General features: G+C 44.3%; 1 protein-coding gene and 1 non-coding gene across 4 annotated transcripts in view; both read right to left on the bottom strand.

Annotated features, from left to right (window-relative positions):
- IFT172 (intraflagellar transport 172) overlaps positions 1 to 18394 on the bottom strand; it is a 44827-nt gene that overhangs the window by 22473 nt on the left and 3960 nt on the right. For 2 of the 3 annotated variants that reach the window (XM_050753246.1, XM_050753247.1), the window contains exons 2-16: positions 18082 to 18225; positions 17739 to 17851; positions 17260 to 17299; positions 16904 to 16969; positions 16613 to 16692; positions 16322 to 16409; positions 14044 to 14258; positions 13021 to 13144; positions 12504 to 12599; positions 10991 to 11152; positions 10569 to 10622; positions 10232 to 10335; positions 9660 to 9745; positions 3701 to 3813; positions 2381 to 2548 (exon numbers count right to left, since the gene is read on the bottom strand). In XM_050753246.1, coding sequence (XP_050609203.1) covers positions 2381 to 2548; positions 3701 to 3813; positions 9660 to 9745; positions 10232 to 10335; positions 10569 to 10622; positions 10991 to 11152; positions 12504 to 12599; positions 13021 to 13144; positions 14044 to 14258; positions 16322 to 16409; positions 16613 to 16692; positions 16904 to 16969; positions 17260 to 17299; positions 17739 to 17851; positions 18082 to 18225 — 1653 coding nt within the window. Of the gene's footprint in view, positions 1 to 2380; positions 2549 to 3700; positions 3814 to 9659; positions 9746 to 10231; positions 10336 to 10568; positions 10623 to 10990; positions 11153 to 12503; positions 12600 to 13020; positions 13145 to 13552; positions 14020 to 14043; positions 14259 to 16321; positions 16410 to 16612; positions 16693 to 16903; positions 16970 to 17259; positions 17300 to 17738; positions 17852 to 18081; positions 18226 to 18394 lie in introns of those variants that run through there. The other variant, XM_050753248.1, reaches the window with a different exon arrangement.
- On the bottom strand, positions 8549 to 8650 carry LOC126934495 (U6 spliceosomal RNA). Its single transcript, XR_007718968.1, has one exon. It is a non-coding gene; the product is annotated as a U6 spliceosomal RNA (small nuclear RNA).

Genomic DNA, 18394 nt, shown 5'->3' with positions numbered 1-18394 from the left:
TCAGGAGATTGAGACCATCCTGGCTAACACGGTGAAACCCCATCTCTATTAAAAATACAAAAAATTAGCCAGGCATGGTGGCAGGCACCTGTAGTCCCAGCTACTCGGGAGGCTGAGGCAGGAGAATGGCATGAACCTGGGAGGCGGACCTTGCAGTGAGCCAAGATCACGCCACTGCACACCAGCGTGGGCGACAGATCGCGCCACTGCACTCCAGCCTGGGCAACACAGCAAGACTCCGTCTCAAAAAAAAAAAAAAAAAAAAAAAAAAAAAGAAACCAAAGAGAAAAGATAGATCACCTGTACAGAAATGGCTGCTGATAAATTTTTCAGAACAGCAATGGAAGTCAATCAATGAGACAACATTTATAAATTAAGAAAAATTAACTGTCAATCTGGAACTGGGTACTGAGTCCAAGCATCTTTTCAGAACAAAGGCTAAATAGAAACATGTTCAGATAATGAAAAACTGAAAACTTATCATCTTTCACTAAAGAAATTTCTAAATAAGGCTGGGCACAGTGGCTCATGTCTGTAAACCCAGCACTTTGGGAGCCCGACGGAGGCAGATCACTTGAGGTCAGGAGTTTGAGACCAGCCTGGCCAACATGGTGAAACCCATCTCTACTAAAAGTATAAAAATTAGCTGGGCGAGGTGGCACATGCCTGTAATCCCAGCTACTCAGGAGGCTGAGGTGGGAGAATCACCTGAACTTGGGAGGTGGAGGTTGCAATGAGCCAAGATCATGCCACTGCACTCCAGCCTGGGCAACAGAGTGAGACCCTGTCTCAAAAAACAAAGAAACAGAAACAAAAAAACTTCTAAATAACATTCTTCAGGAAGAAGAAAAGTTATTCCAGAGAGAAGACTGGCATTGCAAGAAAAGGTAAACAAAGGAACTGGTACTTTGATGGTAAATCTAAATGAATCCTGTCTGATAAAATAATCAGGCAGGGCGTGGTGGCTCATGCCTGTAATCCCAGCACTTTGGGAGGCCGAGGCGGGTGGATCACCTAAGGTCAGGAGTTCGAGACCAGCCTGGCCAACATGGCAAAACCTCATCTCTACTAAAAGTACAAAAATTAGCTGGGCGTGATGATGGGTTCCTGTAATCCCAGCTACCTGGGAGGCTGACGCAGAGGACTCTCTTGAACCCAGGAGACGGAGGTTGCAGTGAGCCAAGATCGCGCCACTGCACCCCAGCCTGGGTGACAGAGAGACTCTGTCTATTTTATTTTATTTGAGACAGAGAGACTCTGTCTCAAATAAAATAAAATAATCATGCCTATCTTTGGGGACAAAGTAAGATTAGAACTAAAATACTGGACAAAAATGACAAAGGGGAGGAGATGAAAGTTAAAGTCTTTTAAAGTCCTTGTATTGTTTGCAGGGGAGGGGGTGGTTAGATGCTGATTAACTTTAGACTTTGTTCATTTAAGTACACGTTAAAACTTTCAAGGTAGCCTCTACAGAAATAGGATATATAACTTTCAAACCCAAAATGTAAAAAAAAAAAAGTGTTTAAAGAAAGGACAGAATTAGCCAGACATGGTGGCATGCACCTGTAGTCCTAGCTATACAGAAGGCTGAGGCAGGAGGATTGGTTGAGCCCAGGAGGTTGAGGTTGCAATGAGCTATGACTGTATCACTGCACTCCAGCCTGGGAGATAGTGTGAGACCCTGTCTCAGAAAGAAAGAATAGAGAGAGAGAAAAAAAAAAAAGAAAACAGAGAAGAGAGAGTAAAAGAGAGAAGGAGAGAAAGAGAGAGAGAGATAAAAAGAAAGAAAGAACTAAACAAATTTTAGACCCTAATCAGTTTAAAATGAGGCAAAAAGGAGATAAAAAAAGGTATGGAAAAGGACAAAAAGAAAGCATCAAGCGCTCTACCCATACACACACCAGTCATCCTAGCCTAGCATAGGAGCCTGCCTCTCTTGTTTTCTCTGGCTCCCCCCAGATTTTGGAAGACTACCGGCTATGTGTGATGTTGTGGTAGGATAGGAGAGAAGATCTGATCTGTAATTTAAGAAAAAAAGGCACTTTGCATGGCTTATAACGGAGAATCAGCACAGAAGGAGATGACATTAGAACTGCCTCTCCTATCAGGGATTTCCAGCCTAGAGGGATCTCCATATTATGACCTGGTGACTTCCCAGGGCCACTGTAATGAACCCATACTCCAAGGATCTAATATAATGTCAGGAATCTGAAAAAGGATGGTTCTGGGTGTTAGTCCATAAGTCTAAGCTTCATTTGCCAATTCTATCACAGAGATTAAGGGTGGTGGACACAGAAAACCAAGCAGCCTTCAGAGTCTCCTCATAGCTCTAATTAATCAGCTCAATATCACATCTGAGGGCCCCTAGTGTCCAACATACCCTAATAGTGAACATGGTGACTCTCTCAGGTGCCTCAATGTTGTACCACACACACAGGCTGTTTCGGTTCTGAGCTACCAGCACATCACTTCCTGGGACCCACTGCACGTAGGAGCAGAAGTTGAGGATCATCGTCTTAGAGCAGCTTTCAATATCATATAGATGCAACTGAAGAAAGAAGAGGCAGATAACACAATTAGAAGGGGATGTGGGGCTGTCTCTTGCTTTTGACTATTTCCTTAATGGTGAGATGTGGTGAGCTAACCCACCACTCAGGTTCATGCTGCATTTCAAAGCTTACTGATCTGCTTTCTGCTGAGCTGGTATATCCTAACTCTGGTCAAGTAAGAGATGGCCCACAGAACAAAGATCTACATCCCAGGAATTTTAAGTTAGGTGAAGGTCAGACTTTCCTTCTTGAAATAACTCTGGGCCAGAGTTACCAGCTTGGATTACAAATGGCAGGCCACTAGAAAAATTAAATTATCTGGAAAGTTGTGATGTGGCTTTCACTGAAATTAAAATCATCAGGTTGTCTCTTTGATCTGAGGTTGAACACTCTGGTGCTACCATATTGGGATGAGAATCAATGAGGGACGAAGAGGCTGTCCTCCAGCCAGTTCGTGCCATCAGATAAGTGTGGCTGAAAAGCACTGGACAGCAGGTCTAGGTGAAGGTCAGCTAGGCATGAGCAGGAGGAATGCAGGGTTAAGGAAGTTTCCTGAGGGCACAGACTGTGAACAGTAAGAGACACCAACTTCCAAGCTCCCTTCTTGACTTTGTTGCCATAATACAATCACCTCTGAGGTAATATAGGATGGCTGGGCGTGGTGGCTCACACCTGTAATCACAGCACTTTGGGAGGCTGAGGCGGGCAGATCACCTGAGGTCAGGAGTTTGAGACCAGCCTGACCAACATGGTGAAAACCCATCTCTACTAAAAATACAAAAATTATCTAGGTGTGGTGGCATGTGCCTATAGTCCCTGCTACACCATCTGAGGCAGATGGGAGGCTGAGGCAGGAGAATCGCTTGAACCTGGGAGGCAGGGATTGCAGTGAGGCGAGATCATACCACTGCACTCCAGCCTGGGTGACAGAGTGAGACTCTGTCTCCAAAAAAAAAAAAAAAAAAAAGAGGTAATAAAGGATGGATTTCGGTATCAGCTACAGAGAATGTTGATTCTTCTGTGCCTTCTGCTATGCTGATGACACAGCAAAGACAACATGCTCCATCCTGCCTCCCTCAGTTCCTGGTAGCAGCTTGTCTCACACCCTCTGTGGTCCAGCCAATGCCTAAGGCCTTAGTAGCTCTTCTCACACGAAGTTTCCGGTCCCTGAAGAGGAGCTTGTGTCCAGTCTCATTAAGTTCCAGCCAATCCACGCGGCTCTCATGGCTCACGGTGCCAATGTTGTAGCCACCAATCAGATCCACTATAGAATAAAGGAGACAGGGTTAAGAAGAGAGATTCCACACATGTACATAGTGTGGCCAACACACATAATTTTGATAGGAAGTGTAGGAAGCTGGGTCTCTTTTAGAATTGTAGAAGTTTTGTTCAACTATGTTGTTAACTCAAAAGGTCCAGACCCACAGAAATGTCACTTTGGGACTTACGGAGTTACCTCAGAGCAGACTAGAACTATTGAGCAAGAGGCTTCTCCTACTCATCGAATCCCCTCGAAGGCAGCACTGAGCACATTAAAGATAAGCCTGATACAACACAGCAGTGAGACAAGGCTGATGAATAAATGACCTTGATGGTCATATGCTCTAAGAAGTTACCTGCAAATTTGAATGCCTACTGTGTAAGAGCACTGCAAGGGTGGATGGTGGGGAAGGCACACAGACAAACCTCTGACTAAAGTTAGGCTGGTCACTGCAGAGGATGAATATTTTAGTTTGATTTGAATCTTGTAGACAATATCAGAAACTATCACATTTAGAGCAGACCAATTAGGGTTGGCTGGGATGCTTTCAGGGAGTCTCTTGGTCAAAGCCTACTTATAAGTTTTAGTGATATCCATTATTAATGAACAATGTGCCTCACTTTGTTATATATGCTTAAGCTAAGGACCAAATGTCCGCTGCTGTCTATAATTGTGAAGACCAATTTAAAAAACAATCTTCCTGGCCGGGCGCGGTGGCTCAAGCCTGTAATCCCAGCACTTTGGGAGGCCGAGACGGGCGGATCACTAGGTCAGGAGATCGAGACCATCCTGGATAACACGGTGAAACCCCGTCTCTACTAAAAAATACAAAAAAAAAAAAAACTAGCCGGGCGAGGCGGCGGGCGCCTGTAGTCCCAGCTACTCGGGAGGCTGAGGCAGGAGAATGGCGTAAACCCGGGGGGCGGAGCTTGCAGTGAGCTGAGATCCGGCCACTGCACTCCAGCCCGGGCGACAGAGCCAGACTCCGTCTCAAAAAATAAAAAAAAATAAAAAATAAGAAACAATCTTCCTTTAATTAAAAAGTAAAATTGGCTGGGCATGGTGGCTCACGCCTGCAATCTCAGCACTTTGGGAGGCCGAGGTGGGCAGATCACCTGAGGTTAGGATTTGGAGACCAGCCTGGCCAATGTGGTGAAACCCTGTCTCTACTAAAAATACAAAAAAAATTAGCTGGATGGGCCGGGCGCGGTGGCTCAAGCCTGTAATCCCAGCACTTTGGGAGGCTGAGACGGGCGGATCACGAGGTCAGGAGATCGAGACCATCCTGGATAACACGGTGAAACCCCGTCTCTACTAAGAAATACAAAAAACTAGCCGGGCGAGGTGGCGGGCGCCTGTAGTTCCAGCTACTCGGGAGGCTGAGGCCGGAGAATGGCGTGAACCCGGGAGGAGGAGCTTGCAGTGAGCTGAGATCCGGCCACTGCACTCTAGCCTGGGCTACAGAGCAAGACTCCGTCTCAAAAAAAAAAAAAAAAAAAAAAAAAAAAAAAAAAAAAATTAGCTGGATGTGGTGGTGGGCGCCTGTAGTCCCAGCTACTTGGGAGGCTGAGGCAAGAGAATCGCTTGAACCCAGGAGGCAGAGGCTGCAGTAAGCCAATATCACGCCACTGCACTCCAGCCTGGACGACAGAGCAAGACAGTCTCAAAAAAAAAAAAAAAAAGGAAAATGATAAAGCCATATTTTAATGCCCCAATTATAAGAAGAATCAGAGTTCTAGAGTAGCAAGGACCCTAACTCCTGAGAACCCTGAAATTATACATAAAATTATGTGTGTATAGTATATATTTTTCTCTGAGAAGGTCTACGATTTTAGGTACTCCAAAGGGTTGATAGCCCAAAAAAGTTAAGAGAGGAACTCTTTTTTTTTCCCCCCAAGACAGAGTTTCACTCTTCTTACCCAGCTGGAATGCAGTGGCACCATCTTGGCTCACTGTAACCTCCGCCTCTCAGATTCAGGCGATTCTCCTGCCTCAGCCTCCTGAGTAGCTGGGATTATAGGTACCCGCCACCATGCCCAGTTAATTTTTGTATTTTTAGTAGAGATAGGGTTTCACCACATTGGTCAGGCTGGTCTCGAACTCCTGACCTCAGGTGATCCACCCGCCTCGGCCTCTCAAAGTACTGGGATTACAGACATGAGCCACCATACCTGGCCTTGAACTCTGTCATTTTACATACATTGAAAATGAGACCAGCCGGGCGCGGTGGCTCAAGCCTGTAATCCCAGCACTTTGGGAGGCCGAGACGGGCGGATCACAAGGTCAGGAGATCGAGACCATCCTGGCTAACCCGGTGAAACCCCGTCTCTACTAAAAAATACAAAAAAAAAAAACTAGCCGGGCGAGGTGGCGGGCGCCTGTAGTCCCAGCTACTCAGGAGGCTGAGGCAGGAGAATGGCGTAAACCTGGGAGGCGGAGCTTACAGTGAGCTGAGATCCGGCCACTGCACTCCAGCCTGGGCAACAGAGCAAGACTCCATCTCAAAAAAAAAAAAAAAAAAAAAAAAAAAATGAGACCTACGGAGTGAAATTGCTTGTCCAAGTTCTCACAACTCATTTTTGCTGCTGGAATCTTAGGCCTCTTGGTCTACATTATTGTTTCCATTATAGATACCTACATTTCTGAGTGCAGAAACCTCATGTGAAATATAATATTCATGAAATGTGCAACTACTTTAAGAATAGACTCATATGTATATGGAAACTTGATTTATGACAGATTGCATTACAAATTAGAGCGTGAAGAATGGACTTTCAACAAATGGTTAAACATATGGAAAAATAAAATAAAATTAGATCCCTACCCACATTATACATAAAACAAATTCCAGGTGAAAAGCAAAATTTAAAAATGTTAAAATATAGGAGGGAATAGGAAAGGATTTCACGGAGTCTCGCTCTGTCTCCCCAGGCTGGAGTGCAGTGGCCGGATCTCAGCTCACTGCAAGCTCCGCCTTCCGGGTTCACGCCATTCTCCTGCCTCAGCCTCCCAAGTAGCTGGGACTACAGGCGCCGCCACCATGCCCGGCTAGTTTTTTGTATTTTTAGTAGAGACGGGGTTTCACCGTGTTAGCCAGGATGGAGGATTTCTTAAATAAGACCTAAAGCATCACAAACTATATATATATACACACACACACACACTTTTTTTTTTTTTTTTGGAGACAGAGTTTCACTCTTATTGCCCAGGCTGGAGCGCAGTGGCGCAATCTCAGCTCACTGCAATCTCTGCCTCCCCGGTTCAAGCAATTCTCCTGCCTTAGCCTCCCGAGTAGCTGGGATTACAGGTGCCCTCCACCATGCCCGGCTAATTTTTGCATTTTTAGCAGAGATGGGGTTTCACCATATTGGCCAGGCTATTCTCGAACTCCTGACCTCAAGTGATCCGCCTGCCTTGGCCTCCCAAAGTGCTGGGATTACAGGCGTAAGCCACTGTGTCCGGCCTCAAACTAATTTTTTTTAAGTGAAAAAAATGGACTATTTTAAAGTGAAAATGTCTGAACAGTGAAAGACTCCCAAAAGAAGAGAAAAGACAAGCCACAGGCTAAGGCAAAAATATCTGCAATGCAAATAACCACCAAAGTCTAAACAAGCATATGCAAAGACTTCAAATCAATGAGGAAGAGACACTGATTTTTTTTTTTTTTTTTTTTTTTTTTTTTTTTTGAGACGGAGTCTCGCTCTGTCACCCAGGCTGGAGTGCAGTGGCTGGATCTCAGCTCACTGCAAGCTCCGCCTCCCGGGTTCACACCATTCTCCTGCCTCAGCCTCCCGAGTAGCTGGGACTACAGGCGCCTGCCACCTCGCCCGGCTAAGTTTTTGTATTTTTAGTAGAGACGGGGTTTCACTGTGTTACCCAGGATGGTCTCGATCTCCTGACCTCGTGATCCGCCCGTCTCGGCCTCCCAAAGTGCTGGGATTACAGGCTTGAGCCACCGCGCCCGGACTTTTTTTTTTTTTTTTGAGACGGAGTCTTGCTCTGTTGCCCAGGCTGGAGTGCAGTGGCCAGATCTCGGCTCACTGCAAGCTCCGCCTCCCAGGTTCATGCCATTCTCCTGCCTCAGCCTGCCGAGTAGCTGGGACTACAGGCGCCCGCCACCTCGCCCGGCTAGTTTTTTGTATTTTTTTAGTAGAGACAGGGTATCATCGTGTTAGCCAGGATGGTCTCCATCTCCTGACCTCGTGATCCGCCCGTCTCGGCCTCCCAAAGTGCTGGGATTACAGGCTTGAGCCACCGGCGCCCGGCCGAGACACTCTGATTTTAAAAATGGATAAGAGATAGGAACTAGCAATTCACAGAAGAAGAAATATAAATGGTCAATAATTATTATATATGAAATTAATATAGAGATATAATTTTATATAGATCATGTTTAAGCCAAATTATGAAGTCAGGCAATTTCAAGTATTACAGAAGATGTCGGACAATAGAAACTCTAACTGCTGGTGGGAATAGAAATTGGTATAACTTTTTTAGAGAACAATTTGGAAATATTTAGTGAAGTTGAAGACACAGGTCCTCTATGATTTAGCAGTTCCATTCTAGGCGTGGAACTCAGAGAACCAAATCACTGTAATAGTGAAAAATCAGCAACTTAAATGCCCATCAATAAGAGGGAGGATATAAAATGATTCAACGTAAATATAACAAAATATCAGGATTTGACAGAACTGGGTATGAATAAACAAGTGATAATATCTTCTTTCAAAAAAATTGGTTTAAAGTGGAAAGCTTCATAAATTTGTGTGTCATCCTTGCATGGGGCCATGCTAATCTTCTCTTTATCATTCCAATTTTAATATATGTACTGTCAAAGCAAGAAAAATATCATTATTATTAATAGCTAACATTTATTACTATGTACCAGGGATAAGTGTATTTCATATAAAGTAGGTACTATTTTTATCCCTATTTTGTAGGAAACTGAGATATTAGAAAGATGAAGTAACTTCCTAAGATCACACAGGTAGAGAAGTGAGATGGTTTGACTCCAGAGCCCCATTCTTTTTTTTTTTTTTTTTAATTTAATTAATTTCTTTTTTCATAGAGACAGAGTCTCACCACGTTGCCTAGGCTGATCTCAAACTCCTGAGCTCAAGCAACCCGCCCGCCTCAGCCTCCCAAAGTGGTGGGATTACAGGTGTGAGCCACTGTGCCTGGCCCAGAGCCCCATTTTTAACAGCTACATTGTATAGGTAATGCAATCTATACTATTTTTTATGCTTGAAACATTTCATGATAATTGTGAAATGCAAAAAAGTTTCTGTCATTATTAGTTACCAATGATAAACTATACAAAAAATAAGACCTCTTCCAGTTCTAACAGTCTATGATTCTATGAAGTCTAAACAGGAAAATTCATAAATTTAATGGGCCTTCTCTACCACTCACAATTTGCCAACCCTAAGATATATGTCTAGAGAACATGAATAATTATATGGACCTTTGGGATTTGTTTTTGTTTTTGTTTTAAGAGATGGGGTCTTACTCCATCATCTAGGCTGGAGTGCAGTGGCACAATCATGGCTCACTGCAGCCTTGAACTACTGGGCTCAAATGATCCTCCTGCCTTGCCCTTCCAAACTGCTGGTATTACAAGCATGAGTAACTATGCCTGGCCTGCACCTTTGTTTTTATATCTAGATATCCAGGTACAGATGCACACATATTGACTTAAACATTTCATATATATCCACTGTACATGTGGGGTTACTATTTACCTGGTGCTTCTCAGATTCCTGCATTCCCCACTGAACACAATCCTGTGGTATGGAAGTGTGATATAAACATCTATTTTGTTATTAAAATTATGAGAGAGTCTTACTCACCTATAGCAATAGTCTTAATATCAATAAGATAAGCCAATTTCTTATTATCTTCTGTTCCTCGCTGACACCTCTCATTAATACGAACACTGAAACATGAAGGGCGAGGTAAGGCAAAATGGGCTGAGGTAGCTGGGATGTTTATTAAAGGCTCTGAAGTACCATATGGGATGAAGCTTTTATTTATTTATTTATTTTGAGACAGGGTCTCACTCTGGTTGCCAAAGCTGTAGTGCAGTGGTGTGATCACGGCTCACTACAACTTCAACTTCCTAAGCTCCAGGTGATTCTCCCACCTCAGCCTCCTGAGTAACTGGGACTACAGGGGTGTGCCACCATGCCTGGATAATTTTTTGTATTTTTAGTAGAGAGGGGGTTTTACCATGTTGCCCAGGCTGCTCTTGAACTCCTTGACTCAAGTAATCTGCTTGCCTCTGCCTCCCAAAGTGCTGGGATTATAGGCGTGAGCCATCACGCCTGGCTGAATCTTTTAGATTAACTGGAGGACGCAGAATTTAGGAGTCCAAAAGGAATTATTTTGGGTTTCAGGGATTTAGAGGATCTTGTGAGGGTACCTGATGAGGTGGGGGTTCATGAATTCAGTGCGTACGGAACCCAAGGTGTCATTATTCCCATATTCCACCAGGGTTAGCTCTCCGGCATTGAAGATCATGCATACCTGGGAAAAATGGAGTTGTTATATGGTAGAAAGGCTACATGAAGAAAAACAGTAGTGGGAGATGTACTGTCAGTTCCAGGTGACTACCACTTTTCTCCTTGCTCTCTTACCCTACCAATTTCATCCTCCCATTTATCTGCTGTTTCCCTATCCCTTGCAACTTGCCATCTTTATGACACAGAAGCTAGAAGGAGGCTTATCGAGATGGTGATAGTGAATCAAGTTCTACTCACATTCTCATTTTCAAAGAAATACTTCTCATTGCCACCAGATCCTTGCCAGGCTATCTGCAATGGGAGAAGACTTAAGAAGCAACGTGGATAAATACCCAAGATAATGCCGAAAGAATGACAGGTTGGGAAGCGGAACGATCATATTTACATAGGCTTTGGCACTACACAAAAGAGGTGCTATATCAGAATTTGCTCTGGTCCCTGAGAGAAACCAGAGAGATGTTTCTGAGAGATGGCATAAAAACAGTCCAAATATGGTGATTCATACTCTGAGATTATAACCTCCTGGGTCTCCTTCCCTGAAACCAGGTCCCCTACACCAGAATGTTAGAACTTCTCACGGACAGAAGGGATTTTGGGTCCCCACAAGTATTAAGCCAAGATGCCCTATTCCCCACCCTACCATCAATTTTGGTTCCTACCTCACTAAGCCGATTAGTGTTCAGGTCCCCCAGCAGCAGTGTGTCTGATGTGTGGGCCACCAAGTAACGTTCCTTTCCTAGGATTTTCACCTCTTCCACCTCATAGCCATAGTGTGACTTGAGCACCACTCGGGTTCCTGATGACAGGTTCTTCACAATCACCTTGGTAAAGGACAAGTCTGAGCCCTTAGGCTTCCCCAGCCCAAAAGAAGGGTGAACAACGATGCCCTTTGCCTACCTCCACAGTGCTAAACAAAGCTAATACCTTGTTTCCTCCCTGGGTCTAGGATATTGTTGATAGTAATGATATCTTACGTTTATATGGGGATTTACTATTTATGAAATGCTTTCCTATATTATCTCTTTTGACGCTCACAATTTATATAATTCTGAAAGTTCCACTGGGTAAAACCAATCATTCTATGTTCTCATAGTCTTTGTACAAACCTTACATATCACTGATCACAGTGTACGTATTGATCGGTTGACTGACTGACTGACAGGGTCTCAGTATGTTGCTTAGGCTGGCCTTGAACTCCTGGGTTCAAGCAATCCTCCTGTCTCGGCCTCCTGAGTAGCTGAGACTACAGGCATGTGCCACTGCATCTGGCTAATATTATTTTTTGATATGTCTGTGTCCTCTGTTATAATGATCTCCTCGATCAAGGGACAATGTCTTACAGATAATTATCTGTGTATTCCCAATGCCTAACACTGCTGACACAAAGTAGAGAATGAATAAATGTTTCTGGAAAGAATAAAAGAATGAAGAAACCAATGTATAATAAATGGAAGAACAGAGGTAGAAAAAAGAGAAAAGTGGGCCCAGGAACTGAGAAATTTTTAGCTTGCAACATCATACACAGTGAGCTCAGAGGCCTTAAAACAACAGAGTTCACATTTATAATCCTATTTATCCAATTGCCCAAATGCCAGTGTGTAGACAGTAAAGTTTTAAGCCAGGAAGGCTTAAGTGGCAATCTGCACACCTTACGCCTGGTGCTTAAAACTTTTCTTTTTCTTTTTTTGAGACAGAGTCTTGCTCTGTCACCCAGGCTGGAGTGCAGTGGCAGGATCTTGGCTCATTGCAACCTCCACCTCCCAGGTTCACACCATTCTCCTGCCTCAGCCTTCCAAGTAGCTGGGACTACAGGCGCCCGCCACCACGCCTGGCTAATTTATTTGTATTTTTAGTAAAGACGGGGTTTCACCATGTTAGCCAGGATAGTCTCGATCTCCTGACCTCGTGATCTGCCCACCTCGGCCCCCCAAAGTGCTGGGATTACAGGCATGAGCCACCGCGCCCCGTCAAAACTTCTCTTACGATAAGCTGCAAGAACTACAGCAGGAAAGTTACCAAGGTGTTGCCCTGACATATTCTGTTGCCCAGAACAGCTCTTCCAGAGGGATGAAGATGAAATTTGAACTACGGCTGTGGCCAGAGGCAGGGAAATGTTATAAGGATGAATGAGCCACGCAAAGTCTCAGTGCAGTAGGCTACCATCCTGCTTACCTGGCTAGGTCCCACATATGTCAACTCAAACTTGTTCTTGTAAATACTCCTTCGGAGACAGCAGTCAAACTGTTCCACCCCACCACATAGTGTGCCCTAGAAGGGAAAGTGACAGCATAAAAGGTCACACACATAGTACACTGGCATGGGGAGAGTATCTAGAGACATCCTCAAAACCTAGGCTCTAGAGTCTAGAGAAGAGTTGGCAGTGAAAGACCTGGCAGTTTTTGGAATTACCATAAGGAAACAGGCTACAATCATTGGACTCAAGGGCACAACATATTAATGGGATAAAAGGGAGAAACTAGCCCTGCCTACACACAATTTTTTGTCTCTTTTGTGACCTCCAATAAAGTATAAATTTCTCTTTCCTGCCTTTAACGCCAGAATTTTAGGTTAGGGTCAAAAGGAAAGAGGAGATTTTCTAGTGTCAGGGAAGAGTGCTTTAGGATAAGGCAGGATTTTTTTCTAGTTTGGTGAAAGTCACCAATCCAGAAAGGGATTACTAGTAACATACCACACAGAGCCGTGAGCCATCCCGCTTCCAGGCCAAGGCAGTGATGGTGTATAAATTGGCAATCTCCTTGGGCTTTGCCTCTTCCCAGATGCTTCTTTGAGGGCTCCAGTTGAACACCCGAAGCCTGAAATAAAGTATGTGGCTTTTAGAAGAGATCAAGGCTGAGCTAAAGAGTGCAAATGGGCTTATAAGCAAAGGAAATTAGTCTTGCTATATCAGAAGAGAAAGGAAATAAAAAGAACAGACAAGCTAGGCAGTCTAGCAGGAGAGGATATAAAGGTGCACAGGAAATAAGCTGGGAAAATCAAGGCAAAACTAAAATAGAATAAGTGTGAGGGGAGCAGAGAAAACAAAAAGACCAGGGCAGGTGAGAAAAATAAGCTACTAGAAGCAAAAAAAATATGCAACAAGGAGATAAATGCTAGGAGTCAGTGAAGAAAGAAGAGAACACAAGGAGACATAAGATTGAAGGGGGTAGAAACACAGGACTGACAAAGCTGGAGTTAAACACATGCCAGAGAAATGACAAGACCTGGAACATGGCTGTTTATCTGCTGTTCCATCATTCATTCATTCATTCGCCAAACATCTGAGCATATCTTAGATATAAAGCATGTAGATGCTAATCTAGGCACTGGAGATAAAAAGATGAATAATAAGCCGCCTTCTATAGGACTCTGATTCAGCCATCTATCTGGCTACACAACAACAGTTTGCAAACAACAAACTGTAATATAATGTGAGAAACTCTAAGCGGTCTCAAAGAGGGCAATGGAAACAGAAAATAGAGATGAATTTTGCTATGGAAGTGCAGGGAGAGGCACAGAGACAAAACAAGAGCCCAGGACGTTTTGGAACTGCCAGCACACCAATGGATGGAGGGAGCAGGAAGAGGAAAGCGCATGAATTACATACATACATTTGATTCTGCTCCAGTCTCCCACTCTGGCTCAGAATAATTTGGCTAAAGCAGAGTGTTCACAGAGAAAGCAGGCAGAAGATAAAACTGGAAAGGGGACTCACCTGTCATAACTTCCTAGCACAACAGACTGGCCCCCAGGACTTGCTACAGCTGTGGTGAACTCCCGCTCCTGAGGGTCACGGCTATAATCAAAAGTTTGTAGCACGTGGCCTTCTTTTCCATAGGCTACAATCTTCCGATCACAGCCCGCAGCCACAATGCTATTGGTTGCCCATGCCAAGGCATAGGGTGGACACGGGTGGTTAACCAACTTCCCCTAAGACAGAAGTAGAGGGTTTCAATCACTCTCCGAAGACTCCACCCGAAAAATTCCTCATTCTCAACACCTGGTACCTTCACTCTGACCATCATACCCTGCAGAAGTCTCTTCCAACATTTTCCTATCCCAACACATCCTAATCCTGAACTCTTCACAAATTGTCACACACACACACACACACACACACACACACACCCCTGTGCAAACACTTGTTGACCTTGTGCTCTAGAAAAACCTCAAAATGCTTGTATATTGGAATTTTCTTTTTTTTCTTTTTTTTTTTTTTTGAGACAGACTCTCACTCTGTTGCCCAGGTTGGAATGCAGTGGCGCGATCTCGGCTTGCTGCAACCTCTGCCTCCCGGGTTCAAGCGATTCTCCTGCCTCAGCCTCCTGAGTAGCTGGGATTACAGGTGTGTGCCACCACACCAGGCTAATTTTTGTATTTTTAGTAGAGATGGGGTTTCACCATGTTGGTCAGGCTGGTCTTGAACTCCTGACCTTGTGATTCTCGGCCTCTCAAAGTGCTGGGATTACAGGCATGAGCCACCGTGCCCGGCACGTATTGGAAATTTTAAATATATACCTGGTAAAGCTCCTCCAAAACGGAGACATCCTACACATTAACCAACAGCATCTAGGCCCACAAAGAGCATAGGGCTTCTTTTTTTAAGGAGGGTTAAATTTAATTATTATACAAGTAATTCTCTCTCTTTTTTTTTTGAGATGGAGTCTCACTCTGTCACCTGGGCTAGAGTGCAGTGGCGCATTCCACCTCACTGCAACCTTCGCCTCCTGGGTTCAACCGATTCTCCTGCCTCAGTCTCCCGAGTAGCTGGGATTTCAGGCACATGCCACCACACCTGGCTAACTTTTATATTTTTAGTAGAGATGGGGTTTCACCATGTTGGCCAGGCTGGTCTCGAACTCCTGACCTCAGGTGATCCACCCGCCTCAGCCTCTCAAAGTGCTGGGATTACAGGAGTAAGCCACTGTGCCCGGCTTATACAAGTAATTCTTTTTTTTAAGACGGCGTTTCCCTCTTGTTGCCCAGTCTGGAGTACAATGGCATGCGATCTTGGCTTACTGCAACCTCTGCCTCCCAGGTTCAAGTGATTCTCCTGCCTCAGCCTCCCAAATAGCTGGGATTATAGGCATGTGCCACCAGGCCCAGCTAATTTTTTTGTATCTATTAGAGACAGGGTTTCACCTTGTTCGTCAGGCTGGTCTCGAACTCCTGACCTCAGGTGATCCACCCGCCTTGGCCTCCCAAAGTGCTGGGATTACAGGCATGCACAACTGTGCACAGCCCACAAGTAATTCTTAATGTAAATGATTCAAACAATACAGAATTATATAGAGTAACATGAAAGTTTCCTTTTTATTCTCCATCTTTTTCCTTTCCCCTCTCCAGAGTAAACTGTTAACTCTTGTTTCTATGAATCCACATACATAAATATATATTATATATATTTTACACAAATAGGAATAATTTTCACTTTTCATTACCCTAAGAGTTTTTATTTCCCTTTGTCTCAAAGTCCCTTCCACCTGAGTCATCCCTTCTTATAAGTAGTAAGCTCCAGGCTCCTAAACACAAATCCTTTCAGTGGCCACATCCAACTTTGTCTCTGTCCCTGAGGTCTCACTCCTCTAGCTTCCTCCCTTAGTACCTCAATCCAAATGCCTTAGAAGTCCAACCTCCTCTAGGAGGGTTCCTGGAATTTCCTTATCCCCTATCCCACAGCATCCTTTTTTTTTTTTTTTTTTTTTTTTTCTGAGACAGGGTCTTGTTCTGTCACCCAGGCTGTAGTGCAGTGGTGCTATTTCAGCTCACTGCAGCCTCAGCCTCCTGGGCTCAAGTGATCCTCCCACTTTAGCTTCCTAAGTAGCTGGGATTACAGGCCCACGCCACCATGCCCAACTAATTTTTGTATTTTTTTTTTTTTTTTTTTTTTTTTGGTAGAGACAGGGTTTCACTGTGTTGCCCAGGCTGGTTTCAAACTCCTAGACTCAAGCAATCCACCCACGTCAGCCTCCCACAACATTCTTTATTCATACCTGTGACTCTCCAGAGCCTTCATCATCAAAGAAATACCTAACAATGGTACCATCTGCATGACCAGAGAGAATTCCTTTCCCAGAGCAACTAAAAAAGGAGAAAGGAGAGAAATATAGGAAGAGATTATTTTATCTCACCAAGAAAGCCCCTTTCTCTGTCAAACACAACCCTGTCTGTGGTTCCTGCTACCAGTTCTCCTGCCTTTCATACTATGGTCTTGCAGTCCATATTTCCCCACAGCGTTTTTCTAACACTTCCAGACTCTTGTGATACTACTCCTCTTCACTCACTTTGTTGTCAGGGACACCACGTAAGACTCTGTCCCATAGATGGTAGATGATTTATTAGTTTTGGTGTTTGCTAAACGAACCTGAAAATGGAAAAATGACAGAAGTATGGTTAGGCTATTTTAAATTTAACTAGGCCTTAAGAAAAAAAGGAAAAACTATCCCACAAAACTGGTCCCTATGCATTCTCCCCAGCATACAACTTGATCCTAAGAAAGAGGGTGAACCATATTCCTCTCTCCAGAACCATTATCCCTACCACCCCCTCTCTTGTGTTTCCCTTCCCTCTTTTACCTTCCCTTCAGCCAGCCCAAAGACAATGATGTACTCTGCGGGCCACTGCAGACAAGTGACAGCACTCTGTGTGAAAGGAAATGATAAAAAGGATAACCCCATCTGTGTGTGCCAACACATTTATAACAACTTCAACACCCCACCACACACCACCACGTCAATCTCCTATACGGAAGGGACACAACAGGGCTCTAAGGAAGACAGCAGATGACCGTGTACAGCCACGAAGCACCATCCTTGCAGTAGGAAAAGTCACATTCAGATGTTAGAAATGCAACTCCTGGCTGTATTTATAAGTAGATATATTGATATATGTTTGTTCATCCTAAGCTTCCAGTGACTGGTCTGAACTTTACCGTCTGGATGAACTTGTTGCAGATGACTTTCTTGTCACCCCTGCCAAACAAAAGGAGGGGAAACATATTAAAAACCACTTCCATAAACAAATTGCCAAAAATGATGCTGAGGGAAGAGAAGAAAGAGCAGATTTCTTCCCTGGCCCACTAGTGTTTCTGACTACTCTGTAGGAGCCCTGAAGGGAGGCATATAAGGCAGCCTAAGAAGTTTCAGAACAATAACAAAGATGCGACATCACTCTGGGCTTCCAGGATCTCACAGGGCCTGCTGTTGATCTTGGACTGTTTCCTCCAGGGATGGGACTGCAGAACACGTGGGACAGGCGAAGGCAGAAAAGCAACAACAGACTCCAGAAAGTCTCTGCCTTCAACGGTCAAGCTTGGCTTCTCATCCTCTTTATTTCCCCTCCCCAGTGAGGCATTTCTCTTGCCTTCCCCTTCTTTCCCGGGCAATCGCATCTCCCAATCTCTATCCTCACCAATCTTCTCCAATCTTGTAGACATAGATGATGTTGTCAGTCTGTCCTATGGCAATTTTAGTGGAATCAGGAGAAAAAGCCATGCCCTTCACCATATAGCTCTTCCTGCCATACTAACAAAAAAAAAAGAAAGAAAGAAAAAGAAAAAGAAGTAATGAGCACACATGAAAGAAAAAAGAGAAAAAAAAAGGTATATGTGTGCTCCTAAGGGAGCTTGAGGATTTATACTGAGAAAAAGGTGGGGTGCACCATTTCCTATGCCGATGGCTAGGAGGCAGACTAGGTCTTCCAGGGTTGTGAGACCCCACCAACAGGTTAAGGTACACGTGAATACACTGTTTACCTTCATGTCAGCTGGTTTGGTGGAGAATTTATCTCTCCGTTCTCCATGTTCATCATACAGCAAGACCACTCGGTCCACTGTGCAGACAGCAAATTTGGCATTGTTCTGGGACCAAGCCATGCAAGTCACCTTTGCAGCTCCATCCTGCAGAGGCAAAGGGGTAAAAACAAACCCATGTGCTAGTCTAGAATACCAAAAGCATTTCTAGTTCTATTAATTCTAGTGTAATTCTGGTCAATTTTCTTTCTGTCATGATTCTTTTTTTTTTTGAGACGGAGTCTCGCTCTGTCCCCCAGGCTGGAGTGCAGTGGTC

Source organism: Macaca thibetana, chromosome 13 (genome assembly GCF_024542745.1).
Source record: "Macaca thibetana thibetana isolate TM-01 chromosome 13, ASM2454274v1, whole genome shotgun sequence".
NCBI classification, from domain to species: domain Eukaryota; kingdom Metazoa; phylum Chordata; class Mammalia; order Primates; family Cercopithecidae; genus Macaca; species Macaca thibetana.
Note: the sequence above shows the minus strand (reverse complement) of the source record. Positions and strands in the feature narration are given on the sequence as shown.